The sequence below is a fragment of the Crassostrea angulata genome, chromosome 10 (assembly GCF_025612915.1).
Source record: "Crassostrea angulata isolate pt1a10 chromosome 10, ASM2561291v2, whole genome shotgun sequence".
NCBI lineage: Eukaryota > Metazoa > Mollusca > Bivalvia > Ostreida > Ostreidae > Magallana > Magallana angulata.
The window spans coordinates 37,591,115-37,619,006 of NC_069120.1; the positions used below are offsets into that span (position 1 = coordinate 37,591,115).

The 27,892-nt window shown below is 33.2% G+C and overlaps 1 protein-coding gene and 1 long non-coding RNA gene across 2 annotated transcripts; one reads left to right on the forward strand and one right to left on the reverse strand.

Annotated features, from left to right (window-relative positions):
• Nucleotides 1–230: 230 nt before the first annotated feature.
• LOC128167725 (uncharacterized) lies at nt 231–1,230 on the forward strand. Its single transcript, XR_008241255.1, has 3 exons — nt 231–464; nt 694–808; nt 957–1,230. It is a non-coding gene; the product is annotated as an uncharacterized LOC128167725 (long non-coding RNA).
• A 440-nt stretch (nt 1,231–1,670) lies between these two features.
• Nucleotides 1,671–27,623, reverse strand: LOC128165960 (protocadherin Fat 4-like). The gene is made up of 30 exons (XM_052830890.1): nt 27,531–27,623; nt 25,878–25,960; nt 25,046–25,194; nt 20,721–20,837; nt 20,180–20,362; nt 19,925–20,053; nt 19,599–19,787; nt 19,319–19,447; nt 18,888–19,073; nt 18,610–18,738; nt 18,303–18,485; nt 15,140–15,268; nt 14,848–15,030; nt 14,601–14,732; nt 14,194–14,385; nt 10,803–10,925; nt 10,403–10,585; nt 9,964–10,080; nt 9,572–9,754; nt 9,251–9,379; nt 8,924–9,106; nt 8,631–8,753; nt 8,044–8,229; nt 6,537–6,665; nt 6,123–6,305; nt 5,828–5,962; nt 4,115–4,408; nt 3,593–3,778; nt 3,191–3,310; nt 1,671–1,811 (listed from the first exon to the last, which is right to left on the reverse strand). Exons 2-30 carry the CDS (start codon nt 25,957–25,959, stop codon nt 1,671–1,673), a joined length of 4,527 nt encoding a protein of 1,508 aa, XP_052686850.1. The 5' UTR covers nt 25,960; nt 27,531–27,623.
• Nucleotides 27,624–27,892: the final 269 nt, after the last annotated feature.

The window sequence follows — 27,892 nt, forward strand, 5'->3', positions numbered from 1 at the left end:
TCTTTTAAATGCCAAAGATTGGCATACCTCAGTTATTCATGTTAAGGACAAAATAAAAGTTATAGCAATAATTACATTTTAGAACACTGTTTATTAAAATCATTATTAAAAAAAAAACAACCCAAATTAATTGATTTTCATATTTATACTGTTTGTTGTATTTTTTAATTTAAATACTTGTATATTGTATTAAAAAGACAGAGCATGAATTTGATTAAACATGCATCTATCCATGGAAAATATATGAAAATACTTAGAGTGCAGGGCATTGGGTTTTCCCTTTCAATGTGTTTACTGCGAGTTAATTGAATGTCACAGCGGGATGCCATGGCCAGGGTGAAAGCAGCCGATCCCAGTTGTACAGTGTCCGCGCTATTTGTTATCAAAGTGGGTCAGAATTTTTGAAAAACCCACGCCATTTTACGAAGAGCAAGGATCTAGAATGGGGGATATTTTCGGTAAATGTAAGTATTTTTTATCTTTCAATGCAGAATAATAACTTTGGTAGTGTGCACATGTACATTTAACTGCATGCTTTGCGCTAAGCCATATCATATCTGTATACTGCTTGTGTTATTTAATTGGCAATAAATGTGTACATATGCTAGCAATATATGCAACTCATTGTGGTAATTCCAAAACCATGATGTTTTCAACTTTTAAATACAGTTATTATATTTTACCATTTACTAGGGGCTGCTCCCAGACCTTGACTACAGTGTACCATTCCAGAGTGAGAAGCTTATTAAAGTTCCATTGTGTTGATGTCAGCCGAAGATATGACTTTCATGGAGTATCAAGCATATAGGTATTTGAAATTTCTTCCCCAGCATTATATATGTATTTTTATATAAACTACATGCAATTGTTGATTGGACTTGCTAAATGCATTACAGGAGAAACAATTTTAATGATTCAATTCCACTGATCAGATGTTTATTTTTGTTTTGTTTTAGGGCTAAGAAATTCAGTGAAACACACCTGTTGCAACTATAACAATCGAAATGTGTGAAAACTTTTCAGACAATTGTGAAACTGTGACCATGGGGATGCTGTGAAGTCTTGATATCTAAAGACAATGGATTATACAGTGGATTTATATCGTTCATTTTGTGAAGTATAGTTCTGTGATAATACAGTTGGAAAATTTTAAATGATGTTGTTTTGTTTTATATGAAAATGTTTAAGGCTCGTGTCTCTAACATTTAAAACTGTTGTATTAAAAATCTTTTTAAAAGTAGAAAGAAAGTTTCATAGGGATATGAAAATGATTTAAAAAAACGTTCCCTACATGATAACAAACAATGTTTAGAAAATGTTTCTTTCAAACGTGTTGTTAACATTTCATAGGAATGTTTTTAGAAAATGTTATTATAACGTAACAAAAACCACACAGATTTACGTTGTAATAACGTTTTTTAAAAATGTTCTATAAAAATTTCTTACAAATGTTTTTAGAAAATGTTATTATAACGTAACAAAAACCACACAGATTTACGTTGTAATAACGTTTTTTAAAAATGTTCTATAAACATTTCTTACAAATGTTTTTAGAAAATGTTATTATAACGTAAAAAAAACCACACAGATTCACGTTGTAATAACGTTTTTAAAAATGTTTTGGTAACATTTCCACAACGTTTTTAAAACGTTATGAAAACGTTGTTGTGTTAACTGGGATCTTCCCTGATATTAACGTTCAGATTCTGGTTACCAAACACTGGATTAGTTCCCCTTACTACATTGATCACCAGGGTAGCTGTGTCTGTTTTGGGTGTTGGATAACCATTGTCTGTCACACTCAAAGTACACTGAAATGTCAAATATTATCACTGAGAGGCAAGTCATTTTAGTGGGAATGCATGTCTTTTGTAGCAGAGATGAGAACTATGAAATTGGAAACCCACACATTTAATAAAACAAAGAAAATTTAATTGCTTGGTTGTAATTTCAATGTCCATGTATCTTTAATTCCATCAAATTATAAGTTCAATTGCCAAATATAAAATGTTACCGACTGTTTCACAAATCTAAATTGTACTTTAAGGTGGCTCTATACACCACTTTTTAATGACGCAGTACTCAAAAAAGTATATCTGGAAGCATGCAATTAAGGTACTGGCTGATTTAAACTGAGGCGAATTGCATGGGGACCGCTCTTTTGAAAAAATTGTTAAATGAATAGATTTCATTTGATAATTGGAAAATCATTACTTTCACGTAATATGGCATGTGACACCTGCACGTTGTGTGGTATTATTTATCGAAATAAACAATAAAATCAAGTATAATTTTTAAATAGTATCTTTCCCATCATCGATATTTTTAACACTGTAGCGCAGTGGGTTAGTGGGTCACTACAAACCTCTAGGCCATGAGTTCGGTTCGGTTGAGAACAATACATTTTTTAACTTTCCAAAAACTTCTAAAACGTATTTTTTTGGTTGAATACTGTGAAAGAAAATTCTAAACCGGTGAAATTATTTCAATCATAATTTTAATGCACATTAATATCGACACCTTAAGGGGATGGGAGGGTTGCTTTGAATTTCTCTTAGCTTTGGATACATAAATCCTATTAGCCTTGTCAAGTTCCCCCTTTATTTATTTGACTTAGTTTTGCATTAAAGCGAATATATTCACTTATATAATGAAACATGTATATATCATTCCAACATTATATTTAGGAAATTTTCTTCAACTCAGAAATGAAAAGTCCCCAAGGTGTTTGGGCCTTGGGACATAAGAACGATAACACTTACGTGAGGAAATTTCATACCAAATAAAATTTAAATATTTTTTGTATTTATTTGCAATGATTTTCATTCAAAATGTTATGTCACATTTATTAAAATACATTTTTTATAACATCAAGAACAATTTTGAATGTTAAGAAGTGTTATATTTTTTTCTGTGTCCGAAGGAAATATTCATCATATGACATAAAAATTTCTCTCAATTTGTTAATTGCTGTATTTTTAAAAAAAACATTTTTCAAAAACACGACAAAAAAACATTAAAAAATTCTTTTAAAATACCTAGAATATCCCTATCATCATTTTAATATTTAATAAGTATATGTTTTGTGGTCTTCTATTAAAAATTGGAATAAACTGTAGGTATTTAGAGCCACCTTAATCAATAGTCATGTTTTCAAGTTGAAAAAAATAAGATAATTTGAATGACTTACTTGGAACAAGACATCGTTGGTGGTTTTAAGACTTTTGACCAAAATTATCTCCCCTGTTGCACTGATTATGTAGAAACTGTTCTGGCAATTTGCATCGCCACTTATGCTATATTGAAGTACATCCTAAATAATGGGATGAGATAAGGGTTAACATCAACATTTTCATCGTCCTTATACTGTATCTATAACACATTATTTTTTCAGTATTTTTTTAATCGCATTTAAAAGTATCATTTCTCTCTTTTAACAAATGTTGATAACAAAACACATTGATTTCAGTTTTGATATCATAAAATAACTTTAATTCAAATTTATGCGAAAAGATTCCTTTTTATTTTCAAGGCAATATAGAAAGGAAATTCAAAGTATAAATTGCATGCTATAATTAAGTTGTGCAGTACTATCCTGATCAACGTCTGCAGCCTGAACTTGTAGGACTCGCTGTCCGACGGGATCATCATAATTCACTGAAGTGCTAAAGCTGTCAGGGGTAAATGTTGGTGGATTGATGTTTCTCAGCATTATGACAACCACATCTGTTTCAGCGTACTTGGAGGGAGTGTTCCTCTGGTATGCCCGGACTCTTATCTGAAATGTTTCCACAAAATATATACATTTTACCTCATGCATACACAACTTGAGGATCAATTTAACTTTTAATAGGAAATGTGCTTGCTTGGTTTTGCATGTTATCCTTTCTTTTTAGCCAACAAGAAAGTTGAGATAAAAAAAGTTTTTTTTTAGATTATCTTTTTGGAATCATCTTAAATACTATATCAAAAAATGTCAGGTGTCGTCAACATTGTTCATAATCATTCACCAAATATCAGTAAAAGAATTAAAAAAATAAAAAAGATAAAATATTTACATTATTAGTGGTTAAATTGCATCACATAAAAAATATATTTTACCTAAATACAGTACCTTGTATTCCATTGATTTGTCTGTGGTCAAATCCTTCTTGATATGAATGTCTCCGTTCTGTTCCACAAAGAATAGATATGGAGCTGGTGGTTCTCCCACAATTTCATACACAATGTCGGTAGAGGGGCTAGTCCTAACGGTGATGATACTGGTTCCATTGAGTGTCCTCTCCTCCAGCCGTCTAGTGTAAGGGATGCCCAGGAATACTGGAGGGTTGATTTTGTCCACACCAACGAAAACATTGACCTCCGTTGTTCTTGATGGTCTTCCTGAATCAGTGGCTGCAACCACCATCTAAATAAGTTGTGCGACACAATTAAATCAAAAATCTTGCTTTTGGGGGTGAGTGGGTGGGTTGGTGGGGGTGACATTACATTATGCCAATGAAAAAACATTACATTATGCCAATGAAAAAAATTAAAACTGTAACAGTTTTGGTACATAATTAATTGCAGAATCTGATTTTCTTTTCCACATTTGCTTATTTTTGACAATGACATTATTATTGTCATCTATTAAAGAATATTGCAAACAACAATAAAATCAAGCTATAAACCCGAACTTTCTTTAGAAAGTGCGGGTATAACTATTCTTATTTGCTTTTTCTGAGACATACGAGGGTCAATCAAAAAATACGAAGACTTTTGTCATAGCTATGTAACTTAACGTCATATCATTACTAAATTTGGTAGACAAAATTTAGCAATAGTTTCAGACAATTTGCAAGAAAAAAAGTTAATAAATTTCTTTATTTCTAAGAATTATTTAAAATTTAATCCTGCAAAAATGCGGTCACGGCGCACGGTCAAAATGTGTGTTATGTCAAAAATAAACCATATAATATTGAAAGTATTATCTCTATAAATTTGGCTTAAAACCAAATTATATTGAAACTTCAAATTAAGTATAGTCATGGTATTCTATGTACCAAATAATGATGGGATATATTGTTTTGTCGAACAGATATTAGCAACTAAAGTCAGATTGTCCTCTTTAGAATTGACTAAAAACATCGACGTCGCCTGACGTCACGGCGCAACGAGAAGTACAAATAAAATGGATTTAACTCAGGAAAAAGCCGATACAAGCTGTGAAAATGCTCAATGGTGCAAAAAATAAGTCAACAATTATTTGCAAGTTTGTGTTTAACTGTAATAAATTGTGTGGGGGTGGTGGTCATTGTATTTTGAATATAAAACAGTCCGAAAGAGAGTAGAATATCTGTAAATATTTGGTCATAAAAGAAGTAACGTCAACCGACGTTCAGGGTTATCCTTACTGTAAACTAAGATATACACGGTTAGAAAATGAAAACATTGAAGAACTAACTTATGATTCTTGAGCAAATATGAGCAAATAAGATGTTAAGTGGTTCAGTGCCATTTTAAATTGTAAGAAGAAAGGCACAAGAGACTAAGCGTGATATAAAGATGGGGTATATCTATAGACTGTGCGTGTTTAATTTTGACGTCTTGTTTTGAACGTTACCGTGCGCCGTGGTGACAAAACATGTTGTTTTTATTAAGGGGTAACAAAAATACCCTTTCATCAAATGGACTAAAACTTCGCATATCAATAACATAAGTGTTGGTGCACAGATTAATCTGTTAAGTATGACTTTCATGAAAAATATATGATAGACAGCCGCATTGTCTTCGTATTTTTTGATTGACCCTCGTATAATATTATTTTCTTTTTCCAATAAAATCTTACATTAAACTGTCCAGGTACATCGGGTGCAGTCAAAGGTTTTCTAAGATACAGGCCTCCATTTGCATCAATGTAGAAGTAGACCAAGGCATTGCCTCCCACTGTGTTATCTCGTACAAGGGTGTATGAGATCTGAGTCTACAAAATATATCAGATCTTTACCATTAACATTTTCCAAATCATTTCAATACATGTTCTTATTTAAAAATTGCTCACTAATTAATCATTTTCAAAATTGACTTTGCTGTTAAATGTTTTTTGAATTGTTGAATCTTGTAAAATAACATCTGATCCTCACGCCCTCAGGGTCTGTTGCTGTGATGTTAAGAACTGGTATTCCCATAGAGTATAACTCTGTGATTCTGGTAGAATACGTAGTTCTATCAAACACAGGTGGGTTCACATTCCTGGCCACTGTTATTGTTACATCTGTTAAAGTGTTTTTGCTTGGATCTCTAGAGTCAAAGGCAGATATTCTCAGCTAAAAAAAAAAAAATATTTTAACTTTTGAATGTGCATTTTTTATGTATCATTCTTAAGAGAACATAAAATTACTGTTAAAAAAAATACATGTATTTTGATTAGGCATTTCAGCATGCCATACCATTTATTAAAATTTTTATTAACCACTACAATTTTAAACAATCAAATTTTTTTTATACATATGTACAAAAATGTCTTTGATGAATAGTAGTTAAAAAAAATTTTTTACCACATAGGTTCCAGTTGCGGATTTGTCTTCCTTGAGATCACGGATAATTCTGACAACTCCTGAATCTTTATCCACATCAAAAAATGAAGGTGCTGGATAAATTCCAACAACTTCATACTGTATTCGGCCCTAAAATACAGTGAAATGTTGATAAAAAACTAAAACAACACCTGTAAATTCAAATCCAAAGCTGCATGAATTTTTCTTGTAATTAGCGGATAAACAGAAAATTGGTTTATGAAAGTATTCATATTTTCTTATGCCCCTTTGCTCATAAAAAATTGAAGAATTTTGAAAGAATTTTTCTGATTGGGGAAAGAGCCATATTATTTAAAACTTGAATGCATTGAAATAATTGTAATCTGACATGATCAAGCAGGATTGATATAAGGAAGTTTGTAAATAACATGGGACATTGGAATTGATATGTACACAGTATCTATAAGCTAGTTGCAATAGTCTACAAAGAGGGAGATTACAGGATATCATCTATATTCAAAAGTCTAATAGTCTAATTAAATAATTTTAAGTATGCATGGATTTCAATTAAACACAATTCAAGTCACTCATATCTAAAAAAAAATATGCTATTTCTTCACAAGGGGCAATTTTATTTTTTTTACAATAGCTCATACTTAACAACTCTAGTACCCGTTCATCATGCAGACCTCCACATAGTATGCACAATTACCAATATATCATTTAACATGCAACCTTATCCATATTTATGCTATATAGTAGCTAGTCATGCATAACATTAGAAACATTTACATAAGAAACCTTTTCCACTATCATTTCAAAGAGTTGAAACGTTCAAACTCTTGATAAAGACACCAAAGTCCAATCTCTCATGAGATACAGATGGACATGCAATTTTAAGATTCCCAAAACTATCACCCCATTGACAGATTGACAGCAGGTCTGACAGCTAACAGTATTCTCATAATACAGTTTTTCATTCAAGGGCCTACATAAAGCCAGAAAGCGCTAGACCAGGTGCACTCAAGTATATGTGCACCATAAGATAAAAAGGAAGCCAATTTACACATGGACATCTCCCCTTTTAAAAACCAATTACTCATTTTTTTTTTCATGTTTAGTTTCCTTCAATCACATTACATTATTAAAACAAAAGATAAGAACTATAAATTGTTTGAGTGGAGTTGTTCACATGGAACAGATACTTTTCTATCGCAGCAAAGTGTATACAAGATGCTTTGGTTTTGTTGCCTGATCTGCCATCCTGACAGCCATTGCTACTTACTGATCCATCCTATCAAACACAGCAAATCAATAATTGTATCAAAAGATGTCACGCAAAGTTCAACAATCAATAATCATTAAATCTAATGCATTAATCAAAAGAAAAGGATCCAGCTAAACTGAAAACAAACATCATAATTATCAATAACATAATCATTTATTTTATAATAATGTAGAAGAAGAAAAAAAGCCCATTAATTTTCCAATTCTAAGTGTATTTGGTAAACAGGGCAATTTTTCTTACCCGTATATCAGGATCTATAGCGGTGACAGTTCCTAAGGTATGGTTTATAGGTCTCTCTTCATCAGTGTTAAAGTTATACGGATCATTGATGAAGATTGGTAGTTCCAGATCACGTGCCACGTTGATGGTCACTTGAACTGTGTCCGTTTTTAGAGGCACTCGTCCATCTTCAACTCTTAACTGTAGCTGTAGAAAGAATAAAGCGTTCCATACACACCTCTGACTAATTTATTATTGCTGAAACACATATCACAATATCTTGTAGTTTGTGCATATCATAATATATCCCAAGCTTGTTGCTGTCCTTTAATAGGTTTGTAATTTTATCATAGAAGAACTTTTCATAAACAACACAGCTTCTAAAAAAAAAAAGGACAGGTTTAAAGGAGTAATTATTGGAATACTTTGGTCTATAAACAAAATATCAACCTATCACCGGTCAATCTCATCAACTACTTGACACATATATAAAGTTCAAAACTTAACCAAGTGCCATGCAACTTCAAATTTCCTTTAAAAAAAAATAATAAAGCCCATTGATCGCTTTTTAGCTGTGTTAAATAGGTCTACACTGAAATGATACCAACATTGAATGTCTTGACAGTTGCTGTGTCCAAGTTCTTGATTAAAATGATCTCAGCAGTGTCTCTGTTCACATAGAAGTATTCCCTGGCTGTGGCATCTCCAGTCAAAAAGAACTGTAACCTATCCTGAAAACCACACAATCCGACATTAATGATTATATCTGTCCATCCAAACTACTCTCAAATACTTCTGATTTTACCTAGACATTTTCAAAGTTTAAATTCTTTAAAACCTAATTCTATTGGTCTATCTTGATACACTTTCTCAGTTACCACAGTAAGAATAAAATGCTTACTCCATCGAAATCGGTGGCGTTTGGTTGACCAACAACAGTACTTGGTCGTTTAGTGTCTGTGATGTTGTACACATAGAAACGTTGATTAAATCGGGGCTGATTTGTATTTCTCAGAGCATTGATAATTAATGTGCTTGTGGTTCGCATATCCATGATTTCCTGGTCATACACAGATATCCGCAACTGCAAAGAGCCAAACAAAACAAACTAAAAGAATAAGATATCACCTTCTTTGTTCTTGTGTGAAGACAAATCTCGGGGTATTTTACCTGAACATACATGTAATTCATCTGTTTGGTTCCTATATTATATTCCTATAAGACTTACCACATATTGCAATGTTAAGTCATCCCTAAATCCTGCCTTTATGCGGATTTCTCCAGTCAAGTTGTTCAAACTAAAGAATGTAGGACCTGAGCCATCTCCAATCAATGTGTACACAAGTCTGGACCCAGGCTACAGAAACAATGTTTGTTTTATCATTTATTATCTTTGTTCAATATGAAAGTAGAAAACAGTTCTATTCCAAAAGGTCAAAATTGTGGGGGGAAAAATAGAATGGGGCTCCTAGAAATGTAGCAAATTTCAAATGCATTTTTATTTAACACACTAAGATCCTCAAAGGTTCTCAAATTTTTACTGTCATACCCTCATATCTGGATCTGCAGCTTTCACTGTGTACACAATTGAATCAACAGGAGTATTTTCGGACTGGGAAGTTACTAAAGGTAGTTCTAAGATCACGGGTGGTTGGTTTCGTCTAATTCTGATGGTCATTGTAGCATTTGCAATCCTTGGTGGACTTCTTTGATCACTGGCTAAGACCAGGAACTAAAAAAAAAAACTCTAAATATAGTTCTATGTAATACAGAGGACAATTCTTAATCTCCTGTGTCCTGTGTCAGATTTATCTCATAAGGTAAAGTCAGTACATGTATATAAGTATACATAAGCCATGAGGCCTGTTCATGAGTCAAAAATAAATAAACATATATCTATCCATAGTTTTAACAATATGTAAAAAACAAGTTTTAGCTTACAGTATATTCTGACACTGTAGGATTTATACTCGGAGACCTGCGAAGGTAGATTCTGCCACTGTATTTCTCAATATAGAAGAAGTCATTGGGTGGTTCAATGGAAAAAAGCACAACATCCTGAAAAATCAAGTATATTATATCGTCCATAAACTGTTGCCTGGTGGATTTTTTTATTTTAGGCCAACTGAGGTGAAGTGAAAACACCTTATTGGGTTCAAGGTTTAAAGCCTTTTGGGAAATTATGAGTCAGAAATGCATTATCACACTTATCGTGTCAGAAGTTAAGTACTTTTTGAAAGGAAAAATCAATAACATTAAAAATGGGTTTAATTGTCAAACTGTTTCTACATTCCAATTTCTTTTTTAATTAGATAGCAAAGAAACATACTTCAAGTTATTGGAAAATGTCTAAAACATATGAATTGACTTGAATTCTTACTCTGTCTGCATCTGCAGCTAATACTCTAAATACCGTCACACCAAATTGATGGTACTCATTTATTTCAGTATTGTATGCACTCTGGCTGAACTGAGGTTCATTCTGATTGCGCCTCACAGTAATTTTGACTGTAGTGTTGGCTTTGTTGTCAGGGTAGAAGGTATCGTAAGCTGTTGCCTTCAACTAATAAAAAAAACAAATATTTTTATATATACTTTTGTAATAATTATGTTATACAGGTGCAAGTTGATTCTAAAAAACAAAAAAATTGTTTCATCGTAGTACGTACTTCCCGAACCACAATAAATTTAAATACTAGTAGTACAAAATTAACAGAACAAAATGGACCAAAAGAAAATTTTAAAAAATGTAATTGAAAAGAATTGTTTTTTTTAGTCACCTCAAAGTATGATTCATTGGTGGTAAGGAGACTCTTCTCTACTTTGATGGCTCCGGTATTTCTGTCCAATGCGAAATAGGACATAGCAAATCCATCTCCATCTTCTTCATAAACCAGAGACCCCTGAAAATTCAATCAACTGTTATTTACTTTTACAAGAATTAACAGAGGCATAGTATTTACACATTTACACAAAAAAATAGAGCATGCAAATCAATGCACTTAAGGTGGTATGGGTAATTTCCATGTTGTGACATACTGTATATCGAAATAAAAATAAACCCAAGTGTAATTAAATAAGTAGTTTCTTTCCCAAAGCTCTTTGTCATCTAACATCATAGCGCAGTGTGTTACAGGGTGTACTAAGAATCTGTAACTCATAAGTTCGAATCCTGCTGGGGGTTTTGCACTTTACCTCTCCAAATATATTTAAAAGCTTTTTAGCTCACCTGAGCTGAAAGCTCAAGTGAGCTATTCTGATCACTTTTTGTCCGTCGTCCGTCCGTCCGTCCGTCCGTCTGTCCGTCCGTCTGTCCGTCTGTCTGTCCGTCCGTAAACTTTTTACATTTTGAACTTCTTCTCTAAAACCGCTTATCCAATTTCAACCAAATTTGGCACAAAGCATCCCTATGGGAGGGCGAATATAAATTGCAGAAATAAAAGTCCGATCTGTATTCAAAGCGGAGAAAACCTTGAAACTGTAGAAAAAGGAGGGTGCATTTTAAAAAATCTTCTTCTCAAGAACTACTGATTCCAATTCAACGTAGTATAGCATAAATTATCCTTATGGGAAGGAAAATATAAATTGCAAAAATTAAGGTCTAATTCTGTTTCAAATCTGAGTTATTACGAAAATAATAATAAAGGAAAGGCGTGTTTCAATCAGTTAAATAGCTTCGGATTCGGCATCCGGTAAAATGGGTAGACAAGACTTGGCCTGGGCAAAACCAAAGATTGGCAGTTATTAATCTGCCAATCTCATTAAAATTTCAGGATATTTGATGGACCAGTATATTTATATTTGCTGTAAATATTGCTGCAAAATAATGCGTATTTGGAATTGACGATTGCCGATCTGCCCCGGCTTTTATTTTGCCACGGCCCGGGTGTGCGTACCCATTTTACCAAGACTCGTATTCCATACATCTAAAACGAGGTTCTTTGTTTAAAGCAGCCATGACATTATACGAAAAAGGGTCGATCTGACTATGATGAATTTGCTTGTTGTGCAACAGTTCGCGAATGAAGGGAAATTTTTGAAACATGCAAAATATATTGGTGCCGATTTTGTGAAGTAAATTGAGGCTAAATATTTCAATGCGTTGACAGTTTTCACACATGACGTTGGTGTTAGCTTGTTCTGATTTTCGTTTCGTTTTCATTATTTATGCTTTGTAACCTGGGAACTATCGTCTGTATTTCGTGATTTTTACGTATCAAATCAAACAGAGACTTCGGTAAATCAAACAGTTAACTGTTTACCTGTGCAAATTAAGCAAAATCTGATGTATCAAAAAAGTACTGAAATACAATTCATTCTATCGGTAATTCGGCATTATATTTTGCGTAATGGTATATTAATGCAATAGGTTTTGTTGAGATGCTCGGCATTTTCTCGAGTTTATTCAGTTTAAATAGAGTTTGATATCGCTGTCGGAAATATGTAGGTATATACATGTACATGTATATATATGATTCATTTCGAAAAAATAAATTGTGTTCTTTATTTGTTATAGTGCATGTTTCTTGTGTTTTAATTGTTTACAATTTCTATTTACTAACCATATTTGAGTGTTAAGCTTCGAATTATAAGCAAGATACAGAGATTTGCTCACGATTCTATGTTTGTACACAGATCTTAAAAACTAAAGATTAAAAAACTAAAAAAAATTTCAATATTTATTAAGAAAATTTTCAAAGTCTCTTCTTCCAGAAACCAACTTTAACAACTTATTGTATTGTAAACTTAACCTTTTTTAGCTCACCTGAGCCAAAGTCTTCTCAAAAACTATTAGGCCAGGAAAGCTCAAATTTGAGTGGAAGCATCCTCAGATAGTGTAGATTCAAGTTTGTTCAAATCATGGTCCCCGGGGGTAGGGTGGGGCCACAATAGGGGGGATCATGTTTTACATAAGAATATATAGAGAAAATCTTTAAAAATCTTCTCAAAAACTATTAGGCCAGAAAAGCTCAAATTGAAATGGAATCATCCTCCGGTAGTGTAGATTCAAGTTTGTTCAAATCATGATCCCCGGGGGTAGGGTGGGGCCATAATTGGGAGATCAAGTTTTACATAGGAATATATTGAGAAAATCTTTTAAAAATCTTCTTCTCAAAAATATTTGGCCAAGAAATCTCAAATTGGCATGTAACCATCCTTAGGAAGTGTAGATTCAAGTTTGTTCAAATCATGGTCCCTGGGGGTAGGGCGGGGTCACAATGGGGATGAATTTTTATAGATAGAGAAAATCTTTAAAAGTCTTCTTCTCAAAATTATTAGGCCAGGAAAGCCCAAATTTGAGTGGAAGCATCCCCAGATCATATAGATTCAAGTTTGTTTAAATAATAGTCCAGGGGTAGGGTGAGGCCACAATGGGGGATGAATTTTTACTTAGGAATATATAAAGAAAATCTTTAAAAATCTTCTTTTTAAAGAATTTTGGCCAGAAAGGGTTTAAACTTGTCTAGAGGCATCCTCGGGTAGTGTAAATTCAAGTTTGCAAAATCACAGTCCCTAGTGGTAGGGCGGGACCGTGATGGCGGTTTGAATTTTTACATAGGAATATAAAGAGAAAATCTTTAAAACTATTCTGGGAAAGTGTTCGGTTCAAAACTCAGTACTTAGTGTGAAAGCAAAGGTTATGCAGATTTAAGTCTGATGAAACCATGATTCCCTAGAGAAAAATGGGGCCATGAAATGGGGGGGGGGGGGGGGTTATATAGGAATAGAGACAAATCTTCTTACAGGTACAACAACAAAAGGGGCTTGGTATTTACCAAAAAATAAGAGGTTGATAAAAATTGGCAGTTTTTCAATTTTTTTAGCAAGATCTACTGTACTCAGTTGTCAAGATATTTTGATACTGTAATGCTAATTTGATCAGAATTAAGGCAATTGTTGCTCAGGTGAGCGATGTGGCCCCTGGGCCTCTTGTTTTTGTTAAATATTGTTAAATTTGAAAATTCTAAACCAGTGAAGCTTTTTAATTAAAATGTACTTAAATCCACATTAATATCGACAGATGTCCCATATTACCTTAATACAAAACGTATAATAACAGTCTTTGTATAAGGGTTTCTGCACTGAAATAAGGGTACTATTTTCTTCCATTGTGGATCACTTACATTTATAGTACATTCACTATCAGATCTAAATTAAAGTCCATCTTACCCTTGTGGGAACATCCTGAGCTTTAATGGAGGCAAATGGAATTATATTGTTCACTGGCTCTGTTTCAGAGACTTCAAAGATATAATCTCTCTGGATGAAAGTGGGAGGACCATTGTCTCTGGTAACACTGATCAAAACATTGGCTGTTGCAAATTTCTCAGGACGTCCCTGGTCTCGGGCTCTGACTCGGAACTGTGAAAGTCGCAAGAATGGATGACAACTTATTCAGAGAAGACAAGCAAACTGCAAATTCTAGCTTGCATATTTCAAACCAAATTATGATTGATTTGATGAAAAACAAGACGAAGTTTTCAACAATGAATTACAACAGTTCAGAGACTGCTATATATTTTTGGAACCATATTAAGGAGTCGGATACAAATAATTACAGAGATAGTTCTACTCACTGAGAAGGCATTTTGAGTAGTCAGTCTAAGATCCTTAATGAGGTAGAATTTTCCACTGTCTCTATTCAGCAAGAAGAACTCATTGCCTGCTATTCCATTTTGGTCTTGTACAATATCATACAGAATAGGGTCCTACAGATACATACATGTATCACAAAATATGACATCATAACTTAGGCTCTGTAAAATTTTATAAGCATTTGTTTAAATCTATCAAAATATGACAGAGAGCTTAAAAGATGCTTACCCCATCAACATCTGTTGCATTAATATCAAACAACTTGGTTCCCACTTGTAGAGTCTCCTCAGCTACGTGGCTGTAATCAGCGGCACTAAATACAGGTGAGGCAGGGTTTCTAATCACGGTGATGAAGGACAGACCAACAGCTCGTAAGTTGGGATTGTTTGTATCGTAGGCTTCAAGCCGGAGCTAAAGTATGCCATAAAACAGGAATTTCTTTTATTGGAAAAAGAAAACAACTTTTTCCTCATGCAATTTCTCAATACGTTACCGATGATAAAACTGACTTTCTACTTACTGTGTATTGCATGGTTTCAAAGGAATCAGTAGCAAGGTCTCGTGTGACAGTTACAGATCCAGTGGTTGGGTTGACAGCAAAAAAATCCTGGGCTGGGAAAATTCCAACAAGTTCGTACCTTATGTTACCCTGATAAAAAATAATTACCTGTACAACTATTTTGCATGTTTACTAATAATTACCTGTACAACTATATTTTGCATGTTCTCTAACAAACCATTACCGATACCTATTTGTTTTATTGTATCTTATAAAGTTGTAAATTAACGTCTACCGAGTATGATTCTCTCTATATTTCTTGCGGAAACTTTTTATTAATTCATAGCTCTATATAGAAACTAAGAGAACTGAAATCTACACACCCCGTTTATCGATTGGTCAGACCTTCAGCGACCTAAGAAAAAGTACTGATGAATATTAAAAGTAATTTAGTTAATTTAACTTACTTTTTACAATCCATTTATAACATGTAATTTGTTAGAAGAATGTCACAATAAAAACAATTAAGTGCTTTCTTTGATGATTTATGTGGGTAATGAAGGTAACAAGAATTGCATAAAAAATTATATATTTTTTTCTGCAATTTTGCCACCTTTATATCCCGCATGATTCACCAAAGAAAGCACTTTATTGCTTAAATGAATACAAGTAACAGGGAAAATGAAAAATTTCTAGGTTAAAGACTAAAATTATAGAATAAATGTGTACTTGTTTGTGAATTATTAGAATTATAAGAATATTGCTTTTTCTTCCATACTTACATGTACAACTACAACAAGTGTTATTAAAATCAAATTATTTATAAACATCAATATCCTATATTTCTTATAAAAATCAATTGTAAACCACTAAAAACTAATATGGCTGATCACAGGTATCTACACGATTCAGCTATGATATGTGTTGTATAGATCGAGTCTTTCCCCTATCCATCTTCCTTTTCCCCTGATAAAAGGAAGTATCTAGAAGTTTTCATCCGAAAAATGGCTATATATTAGATTTTTTCAGATGGAAAGGTAGCTTTTTTGTGAGATGTTCCACCTTTAATAGCCAGATTTCCCAAACAGAATGCCTACTGTATAGTAGATTCCCCTTTTTCCATTCCAGTCATGCTATATTTCGAAATATTGAGATGACATCAATTACTCATAAAAAGACATGAATTAGAGCGTTTTAAAAACTTTCTGACCCTCTTGACTTAATTCGGTTTGTAAGAGGGAGAGGGCAATCGGTTTGCAGTTGAAGCTGCAAAGCTTGGGGATCTTCAATAACTTCCTCATTACTTTTGATCAGCCAGCAAGTGACTGGGCGTAATAATTTCATGAGAAAATGACATTTAAGGGCTCGTTTGGAAATCTTACAGGAACTATTTTTACGCAATTAAGCCGCAATTTGATCGATATGTTTTAATACAATTTATCCATAAAAAAAATAAGGTTTACAGTTTTCAAAATTTGTTAGCAAACGATATAGCCTTTTACAACCGGAGATAAACGCATGGTCAGAATCTAAAACGTTAAAATAAAACTGGGCCTTGACCAATTTTTTTCCATCATTGACTCTTTGTTTATTTTAGATTTATTCTGCTTTATATTATTGCATACTTTAAAACCTTTTCAGTATTTCAAAACAATTATTCGGTTACAAATTATTCATATACTATTTAATCTAAAATGAAAGTTAGACCCCTAAGTTCATTTATATTAATAGCTAAGAGGGATGATGAACTATAACGTAGAAAATGAAAATATGTTTATCAATATGAAAGATTAAAATTATGTATTATATTTTCTACTATTTTATGAAGAAAAAACTTTGATGATATACTAGTAAAGAACTGCATTTTCTATTCAGTAAACGTCCATTGAAATTACCAACCAAATTACCATAAATCCAATTGTGTATTTGAAAAGACTTAAAAACCCTTACCAACCCAACCCTAACCCCAACCCCAACCCTAACCATAACCCCTGACTCTAACCCAAAAAATTTAAAATTTACGCCTCAATTCTGAAATTGTCGGGGGTAAATTGTTGGCGAAATCGATAATTATATATAGCGTACGTTCAAGATTTGTTGTTCATAAAAGAACAAATAAATAGAATAAATCAATTCATTCACCTAATAAAAAGCTTTTCGATATGAAGAAAAAATGAAAACTTAAACATATTTTAAGAAAATTTGAGATCGAACTTGGAAGAATATCAAGATAGCTCTGAGCCACATCGCTCGCCTGTACAACAGTTTATCATATCCTTTTACTGTAGTTTTTAAACATTTCTCTATTTCAAAGTTAAACATTGAAACCCTCTTTGAGCCCAATTATTACATGCAGTCTAGGTTCACAATTTAAACAATTTATAATATAAACTTTCTTAGAATGTTTTCATACAAAGAGTAGCATTGTACTTTTTGAGTGGAAATTTTTTAGACAATTTAGAATCTACATTATTTGAGGATGCTTGCATAGTAATTTCACAAATTGTAGCAATGTTGTTCTTGAGAAGAAGATTTGAAATATTATCCGTATATATTTCTATGTTAAATTTTTAACCCTTTTTGGGGCCCCAGTATAAATGCAAGGGTTACTATTTTAGCAATTTAGAGGCTACAAATTGCTTAACAACCTAAGACGTCTAAGAAGTAGTGGCAAACAAAATGGTAACATCTATGCAAAAATTGGCTGTTCTTTTTGTGGAACAGGCTTTTCGATGATAATTGTAATTGATGTACTTTTAAAGGTTCGTTAAATGATTTATTGATTGTTTTATATATGAACAGTAAATTACTTTTTTTTTTGGTGTTATATTTAGATTTAGAAGGTAGTCACTGTTATGATTGCATAATAACTATATAATCCATGAAACACCTTACAAGAATTACCGTAGATTCATTTTATTCGCGGGGGTCAATGTTCGTGAAAAGCCAAAATCTTTCTGGTTAGTGGAGATGTAATTTCGTTAGTAATGTAATCGGGATAATTTTAGTATATATTCAACAAATTATTGGTTAAGGTTCGTACGGATGTGAATTTGGAGGCAAGGGTTACCACGAGAGCCACGAACATTGGTCTCCCACAAACAATGATGACACCACAGTATGTTGTTCAATGGATTATTAGAAAAAAAACAATTCAAATGCACAAAATATACATAATATTTACCACAGGATTAGGATCTTGAGCTGCAACAGTTATGACAGAGCTGCTGACTGGCTGTTTAAATGTGATGGTTGCATTGGGAGTAGATGTAAAGACTGGCCTCTGGTCTGACGGGATACGGGTGATTGTGATACTGGCCGTGGCATTGGCTGCTCTCCCTCTGCCATCAGAAGCCTTGACTGTCAGCTGAAAATATTTTTTTTAAAACTCTGTTAACATGTAAAGCTTTGAATATGATCGGTTTTTCAACTTGACAAAAGTTCTATTGTATAGTGGGCTATAAAATTACTAAATTAATGTTCTTTCTTACCTGATAGAAAGTTTCAGGTGTGTTTGTCAGCAACCTTTTGATCATCAAAACTCCAGTGTTAGGATCGAGATAGAAGAAATTTTCACCACCCGATGGAGCAGAATTGACTATCTCAAATGTTACTGGATCCTACAAATAAAAAACAATTACATGTACCACCAAAACAATAAATGAATTCATTCTTCATCTACTACTACTAGTGAAGTCTAGATTCTCATTAAAATTTCTGTACAAAAACCAATCATTAGCTGTATTACTAAACAATGGGTTCAACTCACATTATCAGAGTCAGTGGCATCGATGTCCAGCACTTGGTATCCCAGAGTGACGTTCTCTTGGACTGTGGCACGATAATCTGCATTGGGAGAGAACTGCGGGGCAAATGGATTCCTGGCCACATTGATCACTACGTCTCCTGTTGCTTTTAATCTTGGATACATCGAGTCATATATCACAACCCTTAGCTGTAAAAACGTAGCCAAAAACAAATCTGTTAAAAGAAGTTGTCTAACCAACGTTTCCCAAAAACTTTTGCCTTGGGTTTACTATTTTACAAAGTTAAGATAGATGTTACATGTAATAATGCCTCTGTACGTGACTTCTTTAAACAAATGCATTTGTCAAATATGCAAGGGCTTTAGAAAGCCTAGCCATTTATCAAAAAGATATTATCAATGTTAGAGATGTGACAAGGTATGTAAGTTCTTACAGTGTAGGTCTGCAATCCTGATGGATCTGATTTCAGGTCTCTGATTAAGGAAACTCTACCTAATGATGGACCAACCCTGAAGTAATCTTCTGCTGGATACATTCCAATGGATTCATATGTCAAATTACCCTAAAAACACAAGTAAACTGAAATAAGCAAACAACCTTTATAATCCAAGTATTGATATTAAGATGTTCACATTTCCTTAATGAAGGAGTGCGGGAAATTCACATTGACATTACCATGCTAATGCATACCGCATGCATCCCCAAGTTTTTACCTTCAAATCTGGGTCGGTACCGCGCATCTGAGCAACCGGTGAATTGATGCTCTGAGACTCCTGAATGTTGGCGGTATATGGCAGATTATCAAGGTAGCGTGGTGCATCATCAAAGTCAATGAAAACATTTACTGTGGCTGTGCCAGTCTTTTCATTCACAAGACGCTGATCTCTGGCAAACACAAACAACTACAAAAAAATTAAATAAAGACATAAGATTTGGTTTTCGACCATAAAAAAAAAATTCTCGCACTTGACAGCAAAATAGTATAGAGCCAAAAAGCTTCAAATTAACAAATGAAATGGGCAAATATAAGTGTTATTACCTGGTAAGATTGCCTGGGAGGGCTAGTCAGTAACTCTCTGAGGAAAATATCTCCATTGTCTGGATCTATACCAAAGTATGTCTGTACCTCAGACAGTGGATTTCCCGTCATAGTGTACCGAAGAATATCCTATAAAACACACACAACACATGCAACACAATTCTCTTTAAATAATTTCATTTTCAAATTATTTTCAGTTATAATCGTTTTTAAACTTTGGTTAGCAGAAATCATCAATCTGAGACTGAATCGTACCCCATCAGCATCCTCTGCAGTGGTATTAGCCACCATGAAATTGTATTTCGCATTCTGATCCACTGTCACACTGATTGAGTTTTCAATAAATCGAGGAGCATTCAAGTTTCGAATGACAAAGATGGTGACATATGCTGTAGACTTGTACTGTGGCTCTCCGCTGTCATATGTTGAAACTTTAAACTAAGAAAAGAAAATCAAAGTATTTTATTTTAATGTTTAATTTCAAGATTTGCACGGGGGAATATAGAGTTACTCCCATTTAGATACAGCAGTAAAGTTTGACTTGAAGTGGTGGCCAAGAGAAACAACTCGATTTTTTTTGGGGGGGGGGGTTCTTAATTGATCTAGTCGTTAATTTTTGCATGTAAACATAAATTCGAATAAACCGGCAATGAAAAAGATAAAGGGACATCATGTACCAGTGGAATCTTACACAGCATGTACTGATACATTAGTCTGATAGAAAATATGACACACATAGCCAATCATTTTACGAAGTACTTAGCACTACTGGCTATGTAAGATAGAGAAGACTTACCTGGAATGTGGTTTCCAGTGATGTGTTGAGCTCCTTGGCCACTGTTATGTTACCAGTTGCCTCGTTGATAGTAAAATATCTAGGCCCAGGGGGTTCTATCATGTATCGGATGGAAGACTGGAAATCAAAATTTGACATCTTGAAACTTAATTGCCAAACATTATGTCAATAAATTTGATTCGAAAATTGGAAAAAAGACTCTCTTATTGATAATCAGAAATCTCTGCTCTAGAAGGGATTTAAGAAAGAGGATATCATTTTTATACTTAGTGTATACAAATTTATATTATCCAGTAGAAAACAGATCTATAGGAATTATATAAAGTATGGAAAAAGGAATTGGATTTCATTGAAAGAACTCTTTTGTGGACATCAGTATACGATATATATGGGTACTAATTGAAAATGATGGAGGGTTGGACAAACCATTAAGTTTTAGTGATTACAATCATTTAACAGAATATAAAATTTTACTGCAACATAAAACTGTTTTAGGAACACAAATATAAACATTTATTTATTTTGTTATCTACGAAGTCAGAAAAAAGTACAATTTAAGTAAAATCACTTTATCATGGTAACCATAATAATTATGGAATTCTGCTGGATGTAACGTTCATGTTAAAGTGAATGTTGAACGGATATTTTGAAAAAATCCCAATTGTCTCTATTCCAAAGCACTCATGCATCTTTTTTTCTCATGCAAATATCACCCAAATCTGCAGTAGATCTTAAAAAGCAAAATTCATGCATTTTTATTAATCCATATTGTTCTTAAATCCCATGATGGCCGATTTACTGCAACAGTACATCTCCTTAACAGTCAACTTCTTTAAGTCTTAACAATTATGCACAATTCACCAAAAAAGCAACATGAAGTAAATGGAAAGAAAAAGGCGATTGCAATAGATATTTCCAGGCAGTGGCTTGTTCCTTGAACTACTGGATCATTATCTATAGAGGTGTAACGGTACATATTGTTAAGTACATGATTGAGGTATTTTTGTCCTTAAACATTGAAGTACTTACACTTCCATCCTAATCATGTAATACAGGAGACATTCATTAGTATAACAGTTCTTTAAAGTGACATTGCTAAAATACACACCGAAATTATTCATTACCTAAATAATGTTAATGCATCAGTAATAGACTTATATCTTTAAAAATATAATCTCCTGAGCAAAAAAAAATCCACTACTTTATAATTACTAACAAGTAAAAAGATTTTATCTTATTTTTTAAAAGGCAAATATATATACTTGTTATATAAATTCTAACATAAACAAGAGGCCCAGGGGCCACATCGCTCACCTGAGCAACAATTGCCTTAATTCTGATCAAATTAGCATTACAGTATCAAAATATCTTGACAACTGAGTACAGTAGATCTTGCTAAAAAAAATTTGAAAATCTGCCAATTTTTATCAACCTCTTATTTTTTGGTAAATACCAAGCCCCTTTTGTTGTTGTACCTGTAAGAAGATTTGTCTCTATTCCTATATACCCCCCCCCCATTTCATGGCCCCATTTTTCTCTAGGGAATCATGGTTTCATCAGACTTAAATCTGCATAACCTTTGCTTTCACACTAAGTACTGAGTTTTGAACCGAACACTTTCCCAGAATAGTTTTAAAGATTTTCTCTTCATATTCCTATGTAAAAATTCAAACCGCCATCACGGTCCCGCCCTACCACTAGGGACTGTGATTTTGCAAACTTGAATTTACACTACCCGAGGATGCCTCTACACAAGTTTAAACCCTTTCTGGCCAAAAATTCTTTAAAAAGAAGATTTTTAAAGATTTTCTCTATATATTCCTAAGTAAAAATTCATCCCCCATTGTGGCCTCACCCTACCCCTGGACTATTATTTAAACAAACTTGAATCTATACGATCTGGGGATGCTTCCACTCAAATTTGGGCTTTCCTGGCCTAATAATTTTGAGAAGAAGACTTTTAAAGATTTTCTCTATCTATAAAAATTCATCCCCCATTGTGACCCCGCCCTACCCCCAAGGACCATGATTTGAACAAACTTGAATCTACACTTCCTAAGGATGGTTACATGCCAATTTGAGATTTCTTGGCCAAATATTTTTGAGAAGAAGATTTTTAAAAGATTTTCTCAATATATTCCTATGTAAAACTTGATCTCCCAATTGTGGCCCCACCCTACCCCCGGGGATCATGATTTGAACAAACTTGAATCTACACTACCTGAGGATGCTTTCATTTCAATTTGAACTTTTCTAGCCTAATAGTTTTTGAGAAGATTTTTAAAGATTTTCTCTATATATTCTTATGTAAAACATGATCCCCCTATTGTGGCCCCACCCTACCCCCGGGAACCATGATTTGAACAAACTTGAATCTACACTATCTGAGGATGCTTCTACTCAAATTTGAGCTTTCCTGACCTAATAGTTTTTGAGAAGACTTTGGCTCAGGTGAGCTAAAAAAGGTTAAGTTTACAATGCAATAAGTTGTTAAAGTTGGTTTCTGGAAGAAGAGACTTTGAAAATTTTCTTAATAAATATTGAAATTTTTTTTAGTTTTTTAATCTTTAGTTTTTAAGATCTGTGTACAAACATAGAATTGTGAGCAAATCTCTGTATCTTGCTTATAATTCGAAGCTTAACACTCAAATATGGTTAGTAAATAGAAATTGTAAACAATTATATAAAACACAAGAAACATGCACTATAACAAATAAAGAACACAATTTATTTTTTCGAAATGAATCATATATATACATGTACATGTATATACCTACATATTTCCGACAGCGATATCAAACTCTATTTAAACTGAATAAACTCGAGAAAATGCCGAGCATCTCAACAAAACCTATTGCATTAATATACCATTACGCAAAATATAATGCCGAATTACCGATAGAATGAATTGTATTTCAGTACTTTTTTGATACATCAGATTTTGCTTAATTTGCGCAGGTAAACAGTTAACTGTTTGATTTACCGAAGTCACTGTTTGATTTGATACGTAAAAATCACGAAATACAGACGATAGTTCCCAGGTTACAAAGCATAAATAATGAAAACGAAACGAAAATCAGAACAAGCTAACACCAACGTCATGTGTGAAAACTGTCAATGCATTGAAATATTTAGCCTCAATTTACTTCACAAAATCGGCACAAATACATTTTGCATGTTTCAAAACTCTCCCTTCATTCGCGAACTGTTGCACAACAAGCAAATTCATCATAGTCAGATCGACCCTTTTTCGTATAATGTCATGGCTGCTTTAAACAAAGAACCTCGTTTTAGATGTATGGAATACGAGTCTTGGTAAAATGGGTACGCAAACCTGGGCCGTGGCAAAATAAAAGCCGGGGCATATCGGCAATCGTCAATTCCAAATACGCATTATTTTGCAGCAATATTTACAGCAAATACAAATATACTGTTCCATCAAATATCCTGAAATTTTAATGAGATTGGCAGATTAATAACTGCCAATCTTTTGTTTTGCCCAGGCCAAGTCTTGTCTACCCATTTTACCGAATGCCGAATCCGAAGCTATTAAACTGATTGAAACACGCCTTTCCTTTATTATTATTTTCGTAATAACTCATATTTGAAACATAATTAGACCTTAATTTTTGCAATTTATATTTTCCTTCCCATAAGGATAATTTATGCTAAACAACGTTGAATTGGAATCAGTAGTTCTTGAGAAGAAGATTTTTTAAAATGCACCCCCTTTTTCTACAATTTCAAGGTTTTCTCCGCTTTGAATACAGATCTGACTTTTATTTCTGCAATTTATATTCGCCCTCCCATAAGGATGCTTTGTGCCAAATTTGGTTGAAATTGGATAAGCGGTTTTAGAGAAGAAGTTCAAAATGTAAAAAGTTTACAGACGGACAGACAGACGGACAGACGGACGGACGGACGGACGGACGACGGACAAAAAGTGATCAGAATAGCTCACTTGAGCTTTCAGCTCAGGTGAGCTAAAAAGATTGTCTTTTCTTATAATATGGAAAAAAAATGATTATAAGTGTGCTGGCCAGTGGTACAAAATCCTTTAATAGACAAAATTGACTTGCATAATATGGCACAACACCAGAACAATATATTTTTAAGTTCAGATCTGGTAATAAAATAATTCTGTATAAATAAATGACACTGGTACTGAAATAATTCACAGATTCAAAATGCTTTAAAATTAGAGAATGAATGATGAGCAAACCATGAACAACTTGGTTATTTAAAAAAAAAACTCATGCAGAGGATTAGAACATCTAGTATTTAGTTATTTATTGTTTATTGATAAAGAAATGAAAGCTACTCACCACTGGGTTTGAATCTACAGCTGTCACAGCAATAACCATTCTTCCTACCAAATAGTTCTCAGTAATTGTGGTAGAGTAAGGAGAGTTCAGGAACACTGGGGCATTTTTGTCTTCACTGATGTTAATAGCTACAGTGGTTTGAGAAGTTCCTGTTTAAATATATTGTATAAAGTGTAGTAACATGTGAGTAACAAAATACAACTGTAATTTGTACACTTGTTTACATCTTTTTTCGCAAATTTTGCCATTATTTTTTTCAATTTTCAATACACTGAAAGGACCATTAAATTCTTCATGCAATTTTCTACTGATATCGCCTCTTTATTTGCCTCAGACTTTCTCCGAAACACGCTACCGACCTCGGAAAATCAAGTATGTTGAATTTACATCGAGATCGAGAGTCGCCATTTTTACATGTAAACAAAGTGCACCACGTGAATTTACGGGACTGGTGATGGTGTTTAAAAGACTATCCGAGGCAGGTGAAGAGACGATATCAGTAGTAAATTGCATGAAGAATTTAATGGTACTAATTGTTTTCACAGAATTTGCGTATAAATAAGGTACTTCAGTCCAAATCTAGAGCACGTTTTTCTGCGCAATAAATATACAATTTTTTCAAAGGGTGGCCCTGTAGCTCTCCTGTCTGTCAATATTTTTTTTCCCAGAGAGCTACAGTTCTGCAGCTAAGGTTTGAAGCGATGTTTGAGAAAAAGTGGGTTAGATTTTTCCTATGTTAAGGGTGTTGTTTATTTAGTTTCAGAAAGAAATGAATAATTTGCGTATATGAGCTCAAATCTACATGTATGGCATAATCAAAATACATGTATACCTGTTTGTGACACTACATACTGCAGATTGATCATCCATACTATGGACACTATATGCATGTTAGAGATGAGAAACTTGCACATCCTTAAAGAAATAAAAGGAAAATAACAGACTTATAGATTGACATAACACACTATCAAATTCTTTACTTACATGTATACACTTTTTATGGTAACTTTTAGAACAATTGGTCTTACGTCGATTTGTTTTCCCCTAAAATCCATTCTCCAATATCTTGTTTACAGTGATAAGAAATAAACTAGGGATATTATTTGTATCTGACGAAGGTTTGTGAAACGTTACAAATATAAAGTACTTCATTTATTACATATAATTGCAAATTTTAATGTAAATTTAATACATGTACACTATTTTAGACTATTATGAGTGACTCCGTTAAAAAAAGATCTAAAATTTGTTTGCCTTAAATGAATGTAGTGTCTTTAATTGCAAATTTTATTGTTATACTTTCATGTTAAATACTGAAATCTGATTGGTTAAGACGCAGTTGATAATATTTTCTATTACCCTCAGCGTTAGTAACGCACTTAGCAACGGGTAACATTAAAAAATGTTACATGCGCGAAAATTATGCGCGTATGGTTCGCTGTAGAATTCATGTTATTCCTATATAAAAGCAGTAACATTTTCTTAAAAATTAAGACATTCAGTATAACAAAATAAATAGTGCCTGTTTGGGTGGATAACAGTTGAAATTGACACCCCTCGAAAACCATTGTCAACCTCCGCTTCGCGTCGGTTGACAATGGTTTTCTCGGGGTGTCAATTTCAACTGTTACCCTCCCAAACAGGCACTATTTATATATTAATGGTCTACTAAAGTATGTAAGCTTCTAAGTGATTTGGCGTTAGATTGTTAGAATGAATTTTTAACCTGAAAATTTTGATTTATTTAAAGAATAAGGAATCTTTCCTTGAGTGTTTCGAGATGATGATGATATTAAACTGATGAATTATATTGAACTTGATGTTACAAAATTGATTCTTGTATTATCACAGACAAAGGCACTGGAAAGTGTAAATATCGTTTACTGTTTAACGTCCGGTTGAGGTTCATTCAACTTATTTTGATTGTCAGTCTTGTCTCGTAGCGAAAGAATTCTACATGTACACTAGAATTGCGCCGTAATGAATCATTGATGCATTATTTTCATAACATATTTTTTGACCTTAAATTATTGCTTATTATTTAAAATTCTTGCAAAGAAATTCTTTTATACATAGTCGCTTTACGTTCTGAATGCGGGGAGTTTTAAAGGCCTTGTACGCCCCTGTTCTAACCCTGTTTCAATTTAAAGATTGCAAAATGACTCGATATAATAAATCCAATTTAAAAGAAATGGTTTGTGTCGTGAAGGTACAAAATAATGTACCTTCCCTAAGGTATTGATTTTTAAGAATTTATAACAAGTAATGCTGAACTGTCCGAGTATCTTCCAAAGAAAATTAATGAAAGGAAACTCCAAGCACGCCAATCTTTTATCGAAAATAAACTGGACGAAAACACATCATTCGTGAAAAACGGTTGACTATGAATTTTAATAACAAATAGTATAAACGTGTTAACACACATGCACACAGACAAAAATATATTCAATGAAAAGTGCAAGTAGTTACAGCATTTAGAACATACCTTTAAGTGTCTTATGTTAATATCCTCTGTAGTACCAACGAAATGTTGATCTTCAAAAATAATGCATTTTACTTCCTCTTTCTCGTCGACTTGGCGATATAATTTGAATTCAGTGGATCGTGAAATTCCTATTTTCTTCTTTAACAAACACGCCGAAAACGTGAGCTCTTATGCAAATTGAGCTTCTATTTATAATAGAAAAAAAAGATGAATCGATTAAAAGCGCAAAAATGTAGTTTTACATGTAACTTCAAGGTATAACAGAATGTTCTGTGCGAGTCAGCATCATTTAAAATATACATTTGTTAGGCAAAATCACATTTTTTAAGTTGTAATCAATAAAGAAATCATGAACCGTGAAG

What these genes read in the sequence shown, in the direction of transcription:
- LOC128165960 (XM_052830890.1), bottom strand. Translation starts at nt 25,959, where the DNA reads ATGTGCAAGTTTCTCATCTCTAACATGCATATAGTGTCCATAGTATGG. An exon ending in CACTGGAAACCACATTCCAG is followed by an intron (nt 20,363 to 20,720) that starts GTAAGTCTTCTC and finishes TTCTTTTCTTAG; the next exon opens with TTTAAAGTTTCAACATATGA. An exon ending in CCGCAACTGGAACCTATGTG is followed by an intron (nt 6,306 to 6,536) that starts GTAAAAAATTTT and finishes TTTTTTTTTTAG; the next exon opens with CTGAGAATATCTGCCTTTGA.